Source organism: Oxyura jamaicensis, chromosome 4 (assembly GCF_011077185.1).
Source record: "Oxyura jamaicensis isolate SHBP4307 breed ruddy duck chromosome 4, BPBGC_Ojam_1.0, whole genome shotgun sequence".
Taxonomy (NCBI): domain Eukaryota; kingdom Metazoa; phylum Chordata; class Aves; order Anseriformes; family Anatidae; genus Oxyura; species Oxyura jamaicensis.
Window position 1 is genome coordinate 77098147 of NC_048896.1, and position 12139 is coordinate 77110285.

Sequence of the window (12139 nt, forward strand, 5' to 3'; positions counted from 1 at the left end):
AAACTATACATCAATGTTTTCAAAATCACAAAGGAGAAGAATTTTTCAGGATGCAAACATATTCTACTTTGAAAAGTAAGTGCAAATTATGAAATAAAAACCAGAAATCATTTTTCATATATGAGATTAAGTGCTGTTTACATAGTGATGTCTTAAAAAAATCAGCTTCTTCATCAAAGCTATTTGAACACTTAAAAATATCCTCCTACAATATCTAGAATATCCTATAGCACTACTTTTTTTTTCTGAAAGAATTTTTATTCATGTTCTTACACTGGCAATCCTATGTAGCATTCAACCAAAGCACTATACGATTTGCTACTAAGATCATTTCTTAATAAATAACAATACCTCAAAACACTTCCTTCTGTTTGAGATTTTTTTAAAACAAAATTAAAAATCTAAAGTAAGGGTAAAATTTAGGAGACAAGAACTCAATGTCAAGATAAATAATTGGACTATATAAAGGAATTTAGTCTGTTACATACTCTAATTCCATGGGTATATATTTTGATATTATAATGTTAAACTGACAAGGATTCTTTCTAAGTTTCTACCTCTTATGAAATTCTACAACATTCTATCTCTATAATTCTCAGTCTTCTTAGTATTCTAATACTACATAAACTCATAATCAGACTTGTAAATTAAAAGATTAATGTAAGAAACTGCAAACACTGGAAAGAAAATATTTTTTAAAAAGTGATCTTAAGGGTCACTGGATAAGTCCAAAATGAAAATGGATTCGTCTGTAAACGCCTGTAAGCTCAAGGTTAAATACACAATTTGCTTGTTAGTACAGTGAGGGAAATGAAAATTAAGATTTGTTTAATTAAAAATTTCAGATATTGCTAATTGGACAAGAGGTGCTCTTTAGAAATGTAATACAATGGACAGAGAGTTGGATTCAGAAATGTACTGACAATTCATAACCATGAATTTCATACATAAATCAGAAATATAATACATTTTCTCTACCACTACAAAAGATGTTCCATTAGACTTGTACTAAATCACATCAAATATTAAAATACATTAACTCTGACTGATGATTCAGTATTAGATTTCTACATTTTATTCTGCAAATGAGGAGGCCATCTTAACTCTATAAATCTACACAGTCATATTCTTGATGATTTGGTTCCTGTATAACTGACAAGATATACAGATGCAGATTTTTTTTTTTTAATTTTATTTTCAATCTCATTTTAACCCCAAACCTCCTACTGTGTCATCATTAAGTTCACTGTCATCAACAAGGCTTACTACTCCATTGTCAGTTCCTATTCTAAGCATAGCTGGTAAAGCAAGTTCTGTTTTATTAAGACATTTTGTGCTTGAACCATGCAAAATGATGAGTAATACTGTCATTTTGGACTTCAAAGATTCAGCAATCACATAATCTCATTTTTGTAGTGATCTCATTTGATTATAGATAAAAGAACTCAAATTCCACACAGTTCTGTTACTTTTGATTTTTCACATTCGTCATAGATGACCTAAAATTTCAACCAGCCTTTCAATCTGATTTCAGTCAGTCTATCAGCTTCACACATTGCAATTTATTTTATCTATTGCTTAATATATTGCAATTTAACATCTAAAATAAATGAAGAAGTAGGATGGAGCTACTCTTATAAAAGATATTAACCTTAACTAATGATCCAATCAGACATTGGTGTTCTTAAAAAGAGAAAAGACCCTGAATAAGCTGCAAAAGCTAACATGAATGAAAGAAGGACCCTTTAGTAGCAAAAGGTTTGCTAGCTCTAACACAGTAGGGCAAAGGAATTGTATGGGTAGGTCTCACACTTTGTTCTAGGACTACTATTAGTCTTTCTCTCAATGTAAATATGCATATGGACAATTGCCCAGGAAAAATAAAAGATACTGCACATCCTTTTTATGAGCTTTCTATTATATCACTCAATGTACAATTATCTCCATCATACCATTCGGGCTTTTTTAGAATAGCAAATTGTATTGCTTACCAGTCTCCTTAAGACTTAAAAATTACGTTTCCCGCCTCACATAAAAGACTGTAATGAATGCAATTCAATCACTGAGTTTTTTCATGATACTTACTTCAAGAAAATCTTTAGGTGCATAAACAGGCCGGAAGAGACTTAGATCTGAAATAAGATTTCAATGATTATATGTTAAAACCAAAAGAGATTACAAATGCATGCAATTTTCCCATAGCTGTAACACAACTTAGCAATTTCAATAACGCATTACAGCAAAGATTAAAATAACATCAAGACAAATATCACAGTTACAACTACAACACACTTTCCAAGATCATGCTACTATTAGTCAGTGTCTTGGTTTTCCTTGGTATTTAAGCGAGGAATCCTAGAAAGCCTTTTATCGATTCCACATGTTTTCAGACTGAACCACTTTTGGACACGGGAGTGATATAATATTCAAAAGAGGTGAGTTTTTTTTGTTGTTGTTTTTTAAATCGTGAAGATTGCTGAATGAAGTGTGCTATAGTCAAATAAAAAATAGGGACTTGTCATCAGCAATCCATGAAAGGTATTGGTCACCGTGTACTCAATGGGACACAAACTATTACTTTTGCAAAATCATTTCTTTTGAGGAACTTGGGAATTAACTAACTGTATTTAGCTTTGCTCCCCCAAATGATATGATTGACTATTCTGTGCAAGTGTTATTTTTATATTTTGTTAATAAATTGTCTGAGCTTAATCAACCATACTTCTGAGCATTTTCCATTAGCTTAAGTTTACACTAGAAGGGGTACTCCCTTGCTGTATAAATCTCTACAGCATCATCATGAGTATTATGCCATAACCTTTAAGTGTTGACTCAGAGTTAGCTCAGTAACTTGAAACGAAATCACAATAAAGTGAGTATTTATGCATAGTAAAACATAACAAACCAGAAAAAAAAGACTGAAATCAGTTTACCTTGCAGTTATTACATTAATCTTTGACTGATAAATCAGATGCATATAGAATTTTTCGATGTAGAAAAATTTAATGCATGTAATTTTAGTTGATCTTACCTGGTTCATCAGTTCCCATTTCATTCCATTTATTAAGAAGTTCTTTCTGCTCACTTGCAGGCCTCTGAAAGACACAAGAAAGTAACTCTTCTTTTTTAAGGGAATGAGTAAAAAATATGTAAATTAATGTAACACTTTTAAAAACAGATTGCACTGGCAGCACAAACCTATTTTGCTAAAATCCAGTCCCAAGCCTGAAGTTTATCTTTCTGCAGAAAGTCCTAGGTTCCAGTTAAAGATTAAAAAAGGTGGCAATTAAATAGTTTTATGAGTATGCTAATGAATTTTAGGCTATTTGATAGTCAGTTTCATATTACTGAGGATTTACTGCTTATTCCCTACAGCTGCTAGACTTTGCCCTTAAATTCCCATCCATGGTACAGTCATGAAAAGCAAAACCAGCTGCACCCTCTATCTCTTATAACAAACCATGGAGGTTTTGCTTCATACTGTAGAGAAAAATTGTACATATTGCAACAGGAGCAAAATGAAGAACAAAACATTCTGACACTGCAATCCAGTTCTGTAATATTTAAAATTAAAGATTCTAAATGAAGAAATGCAGAATGCAGACCAAGAAGAACAGTAATGATGCGTCAGTACTAGCAGTTTGCTGCTTTGCTGGCCAACAAAGTATATCCATATTACACACAGGCTATGCAGCTGTAAGTTATACAGCTGAGCCTGCACACAGGAATGCTGTTAAAAGCCATGAACATAGCAATTAGCTCTCCAACATGCTGCTCCCTCAAGAGGCTAATTTGTGCAACAACAGAGGAAGGTCTGATGACTTCTCTCAAATTCAGCTCAAGCACACACTGCCACAATCTCTGAAATTTAGTCTGTACTAAAATAATTTAGATACCAGTCTTGCAGGTCATGATAACCATGTGTAAAATGAACACTACATTACAAGCATACAAGACCAGGCTTAACTTCCAGAAAAACATCAGATGGCTACAGAAAGTTAGGAATACATTACCTTCTGTGCTAGCGGGATACTGAGTTCTGTGCACATGCTATTTAGACTTTTTAGAATTCGCTTCTCCCAGCTTCCCTGAAATTCATTAAAAAAAATAATAAAAAAATCAAAACATAAGATTTCCTTTTTTTCCCCTCCAATTTTACCATGACTGACAATATGCAGCTTTATAAAGTCATATATAAGAAAGGATGGCAAGAGTCACTGATTGACGTTGGCAGAAACATTTAGGGTAAGTTTACATGCTTGTTTAAATGGAAACAACAGAGCAAACAGATTTTATCATCTACATTACAATACAGAACCAATTCAGAACAGAAGTGAGTTATTCAATTTTCAAAACTCAAAAAGCACACATTTCACAGTTACTGATTTTTGACACGTGCCTAATGTTCAAGCTGCCTTCCAGCATCTAACCAATTCCTCAAGAGTAAAAAATGATTATGAGCAGGACAATGAACTACTCATAAAGAATGCCTTCTCCTCTTTGTGACCTGAACAGAATGCAAGTTTTTCTCCACAAAAGATATTTGAGATGATAATGATTCTCAGAAGTTTAACAAGTTATAAATTTGGTGTTCTGTAATGCTGAAAGAGTAGTTCTTCTACAGTAATGCTCAGGAAAAAGTTCACATATCAAAGAGAAAAACAGAAGTAGAAAATATTCAGTAGCAAGTTGACAGCTTAAAGAGCAATCAGATTCTTCTGACTATTGCAATTAGACTCTGAGCCTACCATATGGTGCCTGATCTGTGCATAATTCCTCTGAAGTTAATGCCAGCTAGCACTGACTTCCTAGTCAACTGACTTAAGGTTTTGCTTCCGTGATTACAACAGCACTGGTGGGGTTTATATTTAATTTAGTTTTCTGTGAATGGTGAGTCAAGCCCCAACCAAACGAATGCAAAGACTCCTGTTAATTTCATTTAACTCTGCTTATTATTTGTAATTAGCTCTAGACACAAATTCTACAACAGTTAGATACCATCTAACCACATGCTCCTCAAGCTTAAAGTTCTGTCCAAAATGGGCTGCAGTTTATTAGACAGGAAGCAAATGAAGGGAAGGGCAGATGTTCAAATGCTCCGTTTTTGTTTGTTTGTTTTAAAAAAGAAAATATTACATCTTATCTATAATTGCTTTGCTTTAGCTTCCGTATACATGATCCTCTTATGACATTTTCCATCAAACGCAATAGCTATCTTTTACCAGTGATTTTCTTCTCACAATCAAGTAATCCTTTTACCTTCTCTTGCATAAACAAAACACATCGAGTATTGACTGCAACAAATGTTTTCCAGATTACTGTAAATTTTATAACATTCTATATCATATTTTTATTTCACTGTACTTAAATGCCTTCCAAATGCTACAATTACACAACAGCACAACACAAACTGTTTATTCTCTCACGGAAGGAATGAAGCATTTATGGAACCCTGCTTTGCTGAAGAACACTGACATGCCAAATTATAAAAAATACAAAAGAAGCACAGAGATGGACGATAGCAGCTTTGCAAGACTGAGCACCAGCTCACGCCAAGGAGGAATGGAGGCTGATACCCTCAGTATGACTGACCAGAGATTAGTTGGGTTATTGCATCAAAAATGTAGCACGTTAGTAATGAATAATTTCTGGATACTCATAAACTGTGCCATCATCCAGCCTTCAAGATTCTGCCCAGTAGAAGATATTCAAATAAAAGTGACCAAATGCAAATAAAAGTGAGGGTAGCACAATCCCCCCAGAAAAGAGCTCTTCTATCTCCTCAGTGCCGTGGGACAGGGGAATTTCCTGCACTGAGTAGAAACAGAATGCACTATCATTGGCCAGAGGCAAAGATCATAAATTCATTTCACTGATGGGGAAATACATATATATATATATATATATATGTATATATATATATATATATTAAGGTGATTCCTATAATTTCATGAAGAAATTTAACACTAAGAAAACACATTGCTGGAACTGCTGTGGTTACAAATTATTTATCTTAATGCTGTAGTAAAGTCATTTATGAACTAAGTTAAATGAAACTGGGTGGACAACAAATAAACCAAAAAGAAATACATCAGAACTGCATAAACTAGCTAGTATTGCTTAGATTTTTTCCCTCCTATTATGAATCCTAACATTCTTTCTTCTAGAAGACTAGATAGAAATGTAATTCTTTCAGAACAGTACCCAACAAGAACTACTCAGCAAGTAGAATTCAAGGTATCTGGCCAGAGATATCATTGGCTAAATTTTCTCTAATCAAAACCCGAAGATTTCTAAAACAGGAGAAATGCTAGCAAATATCTTAGTATTGCTCTAGTTCTGATGCTCATGAACTCTACTTTCTCAAAGAGATTTAGACACTAGGGAAGATGCATGGACTACTGAAGGAAAATGTTTTAAGTGGATCTTTAGCAGTCACAACATTAACATTTAATATGTAGTGTTGTCATTTAAATGTTTTTCAGAGTCAGTCTGTCTGTTTCAAGAAAGAAAATAGCCTACAGATTTCTTATCTCTTCTGGGAGAAATCAGAATATGGATGGGAACATCTCTATTAGACTTTAGAATGCTCTTAGTACCTATGCTTTTATTGAAATCAATGGTAGTGTTACATTTTAAACAAGGCTGGAGAGTGCTTTATCTTGTAACTCTAAACATACAGGTCAGAAAGCTTTTTTGAAAGTTATTTCTGCTTAGCACATACAACATGGGGAATCTGGTCTTAGTTGAGCAAAAAACCTACCAGAGTATCAATACTGAATATAGTAATGGACTAAAAGGTAATTTTCTAATCAAGTCTATTGTTTATATATTGCCTTTCTTCAAAATGCAAGACCTGAAAATGAGCAATGAGGGACAGAGGCAAATGTAAGCAGTAGGAGGGGAGGATTTGCTTTAGCAAAGCTCCACTTCAGTAAGGTCTTCACAGATACAGCTAGAAGCATGGAGGTAAAGAAACCATTGGAGCAAGGAACAAACTGGTTAGTATATAAGCAATTATAGTCTTTTATTTTCCTGGAAGTCCAAAGTACAGGCCACTGAAAACAACTTATCCTTCCAGGTCTCTGTATTTTTAGCTACATAAAAACTCCACTTGAGTAGCTGATGCTACTCAAGTGGAAAACACTAAGTTACCCTTAAGATTTCCATATGTAGTTCATTAGAATGAACTACAAGTTCTTTGTGAATGCACACCAATACCCTCGTTTTAAGAACTGCCACACCTTCAAGAAGGAATACTGTACTGCAAAAGATCCCCCAGAGTTATGTTTCAGGATTTAATGTTGCCTTAATCTGGAAAGCAACACCTTTCAAGCAACAGGGTAGCAAGACCTACTCCAACACAGAATGGGCTTCTCCTTTCCTGTTTTCTTGCTCTTTATTCTCTGTTACTGGATGCTGGGGCATCATTTATTATCTACCTATCTCCTTTTCACATTCACTTGATTTACATTTCTGTCAAAACACAACCTGAAACAGCAAGCTCCTGGCTTACAGTTAAAACAGGAAAAAGGAACTGTATGGATTAAAACACAGTATTGCAAATTTATGAGTTATATACTTATGGGATTATCATGATAAGAGTTCCTGTTGAGATTTATAGTGTTTGGCTCATTGTGAACTTGGTAAGATCTATATATGACACAATCAGAACATAGCTTCATGGGAGGTGTCAGACTGTAGAAACACTTCCTAACGTTTCTTTGTACTCAGCTTCTTATTCTTCTCTTTAGCTCTGTTTTTTTCTTATCTTTATGTTGTCCACTTCATTTCGATGTTGCTGTTTAGAGCATATTACTCCTAAATCAATCAAAGGCTTTCCTAGTGATCTCAAAGAGTGAGCCAAATAGCTGATAAGGCTTGCAATCATTTCACATCATCAAAATACAGATAAAAAATAGTTAATACGGGAGTCTACTGGATTTGAGAACTTTTCAACTCACACCAGTCTCTGCTAGGCAGGTAGAGCAATTTAGCCAAGTCCATATTTTTTAATCCTAGAATTTAGTGCTAACACCTAGGATGCATTAAGATGCGTAAGTTTTAAGAAATAATTCTGCTGTTTAACAAGGTGGGAAGAGGTGCGCTTAATGTTCTATCATTTTCAGGAAAGCTGTTTTTCTTTTAATATAATGAAAAGAATACAGTATATAATGAAAAGAATACAGTATATAAACTTCAGGCTACGACAAAAGAATCAGAAAACATAACCAATTTGAAAAGCAGAAGGGTTAATTATGAACATTTTAATATCTACTGTAAAAAAAAAAAAAAGTAAATAGTTTTAATTACTGATTCATTCAAAATAATTTCAATAAATTACATCAAAATAAGATGCTTTTCAGCCAGTATTATCTTTCTTTCCAGAATTCTGAGGTAGGCCAAAATTAATTAAGATAGAAAAGGATAAAGAAAGTCCATCAAACTGATAACAATAGAAACAGCACTTTAAACAGTGCCTGTGAGTAACAAATATCAAATATGACGTACATGGAAAACAGTTTTCTACTACGACAAGTTTTGTTGATAGCATCAAAATACTCCAACTGTTGTGATGCTAACAGACAAGTAAAGCGAAAAAGATCTACCTACAAATAAAACAAAACCAGTCTTCTACCTTCAAAACATTAAATTTCTGATACCTAGTTGAAATAAATAAGTTTCTATTTTTAGTTTATCCCCAGAGGTATCGGCAATCTGTAAAACTGCATTTTTGCTACTTCCAAAGTATTTTAAGTAAACAAAAATATAATCAAGGAAACTGACTTCAAAACATTTTATATTGTTCAGTGTTCTTTATTCAAAGAAGTAACAAAATAAAATTTAGTTATGATTCCACTGCTCTGATCATCCTTGTTTTCTTATAGGCCTACTACTTACAGTGATAAATGAGTGCATCTTGAAAATCAAATTCTCACATATAAATTGGTGTTAGAAAACATCATGTAAATTCCCTAACCATGTATTTATGCAACTTTGCAACTGTCACCATTTATCAGTATTTCCCTATGAAAAGGATTTGTATTTTTTTATTGAAGAGTTGTATTTCAAGAAAGGCTTTGAAAGCAGATAGGGATGCCTAATACTCTGAAATAAGTCTATGAGACTTTGAAACTAGTAAACAAAGGACTTCTTTTCATTCCTAAACTATCAGAAGAACTGCTGTTTCCACACATTGCTAAAAATATTGTGTAAAGTAAGTATTATACACACCTTTATAAAATAATAACCAACAAAACTTGCTCATGACAAACATATAAATATATAAACACATATATAAACACTACTGGGCTTTTTGCATTAGTAAATTGATACAAATGATTATTTGGGGGAAGTAAATTGTGGTATTACATTCCACATCACAGAAGAAAATTTGTTTAATACAAGCTTTGTCCCCAAATGCTACAGACTGAAAACCCAGGGCAGCAAGATGAGACTTACTGGAATAAACAACAAGATGATTGAAAAAGTAACACAATTTGTTGAATAACTTGTAAGAGAATACTGCAATATATTTCTAGGCATGGCTGAGTTAAATACAATTTTATCCTGGCCTCAGATATTCTGGTTAGATCATACTCTTGAATATGTTAAGAAAAAAAGCTTTATGTGGTATTTTTATTTATTTGAAATGGCATGTAAAAAAATCCAACGAAGTAAAAATTTTATTTCCCTGACATCCAATATCCTTGCTCAATCTTTTTTAGTCTTGTTTCTCTTATTCTCCTTCAACATTTCTTAAGCTCCTTATCTCTATAGTTTTCACCTTCCTTTCACATTTTTAAGTACTAAAGATATCTCTTCTTCCTGAAGATCTCATGATCTGCACAGCCTGTTGGCTTTCATCGCAAAATTGCCTACCTGTATCTTTTCAAAATCGTATTTTTGTAACTCTAAGTAAAATGACCAATATCTACACTTCTTTTTCTCAACAGAATCAAACCCTCCTTCTTGTTATGTTTTACATGGTCTCTATTCTGTAATATTCAGCTAGCTGCCACTATATCCTACTTTGTTCATGGTTGGAGAATTACTTAAGCATTTTTGCTATGTATGTAAAATATCAAATATACAATGTCATTATTAACTTTAATGCACATACAATTACATTTTTTTTCTACAGTATAAGTGCTAGAAATTGTACAATAATATTAAAATTGAAATAAACATCAAATAGCCTAACCAAGGATTTAGTAAGAACTGTAAAATTGGTAACAACCAACCTGTGCTTTCCTCATATAAGCTAATGGTTCTTTCATATGCTCAGGAGGTGCTGCAGGATGACAGGGTGAAGGAAACCTTGAAGAAAGTATAGTACATTTTAAATGTTCAGATCTTTATTTTGCTTAATTATTTATAAACTTAAACAATTTCTTTCATGAGAACACTAGTAAAACACTGTGTATGGTGATCAAAACTAAAAATATGCAGTATTTTAAAAATTATTTCTTCATCCTTTCCTACGGACACAGAATGTAAATATATGTAATACTATTAGTAACATTACAACATGATTTCTTCTGATACTAAAACTAACATCTCATCATTTCAAGTATTTGCAAAATAAAATCAAGTAACTATACAAACATATCAGACATTTTGACATACTGTCCTCTTAACGTGATGTCATCTTTATAATTCCCATGAAACATTTTTTTTTTCAAGAGACTATCATTTCTTGAAGGACCTTTTAAAAATCATCAGTGAACATATAGCTGTCCAAAGAAATTAGAAATTTGTGGTGTTGATCTAAGTAAAGTTGAGGATCAATCCACAAACAGCTCTATGCCAAAATATACAAGCTGGAACAAGACTAAACACAACACTAGCTTATCCTCCAATAGTGCATGTTATTTCCAGTGACTTGTTGCCAAACATTTCCTCTGGCTTAATTTTAACTGTCTCAAATATTTTCAGAAAACAAAATTTACCAAAAGCATTTGTCATAGCCTGAATTTTCGTTTATTTAAATGCATTCAATCAGTCCCCATCATATGATTTTGGGAAAGCCTCCCAAAGTTTCCCCCAAGTTTTAGCTGGTAAGGTCACTCTTGTACTTGTAGAATAAATAACAAAAAATAACTGTACATTTGAGTCCAGTATTTTCACTAGGATGTATAAGAAATAATGGCCCTTTAAAATAGAAATGAAGCTGGCACCCTTGGTATGACAGATCTTGCAGATAATAACATATCAGTGTAACAACATAAAAGAATTAAAAGTAAATCATGTGAATTGAACTTATTAAATTAAACTCACACGTTGAGTTCACTATAAACAGCATTCTGAAGCTTCTTTTCCCAACCTGTTAAAATAAAATGAAAAAATTAAGAAGACAACTTTAGGAATTAATACTAACAGAATATGAATCACAGGTTGCTTTAGAATCATTAGAGTTTTCTGTCCTGTCTCAATTCACGTCCACCTACCAGACAGACAGGAAGAGATGAAGACAGGAAGAGATGAACCTAATTAAGGTAGGAACAACTACAAGCTGAAGTCTGTATAACGGTTGAATATCTTTTATTTCCATCTGCTATTCAAATAATTACAATACAGCTTTGGTTAAAGAACTATTTGCTAGTTTTTCAAAAAACATATTATTAAAAGAACTATAAATATTAATAGACACAGCATTCCTGGTGATTACTGATCTTCTATCACAAATCTTCACATTACAGTTATGTAGCCTATAACTTCCAATGGAAATTGGAAATTTATCTAGTGGTAAACTTTTCAAGAGTACCTCCATGAATGCTATTTTTCAGTTTTACAAAGTGACTAAACTCTTGTATCTTTCATAACTTAAAAAAAAATACCAGTATCTTGTAAAATGATAAAATTACTTCTTTGCATGGCACATTCAAAATGCTGCTGTAATCCAAGAACTTCTTCCCTATTGATTTGCTCTATCCTGTTTAATAAAGTTCTCACAAATCCTGTTACTTTTGTCTATATTTTAGCAATGCCTCACACAATCCAGAATTTACACATTCTCCATGTTGAAGTGCTAACAACTTCAAAAACAACTTCAAATTTTAAACTAGATTTACCACAATACACCTAAAGTAATAACAACTATTGTTTGTTATGAGTTCCACACACAAAGATGTGTCTT

General features: G+C 32.9%; 1 protein-coding gene across 1 annotated transcript in view; it reads right to left on the reverse strand.

Moving 5' to 3' along the window:
- TBC1D19 (TBC1 domain family member 19) overlaps positions 1–12139 on the reverse strand; it is a 47292-nt gene that overhangs the window by 25468 nt on the left and 9685 nt on the right. The window contains exons 3-7 of the mRNA XM_035325370.1: positions 11281–11326; positions 10245–10320; positions 4014–4088; positions 3032–3095; positions 2086–2132 (exon numbers count right to left, since the gene is read on the reverse strand). Coding sequence (XP_035181261.1) covers positions 2086–2132; positions 3032–3095; positions 4014–4088; positions 10245–10320; positions 11281–11326 — 308 coding nt within the window. The remainder of the gene's footprint in view (positions 1–2085; positions 2133–3031; positions 3096–4013; positions 4089–10244; positions 10321–11280; positions 11327–12139) is intronic.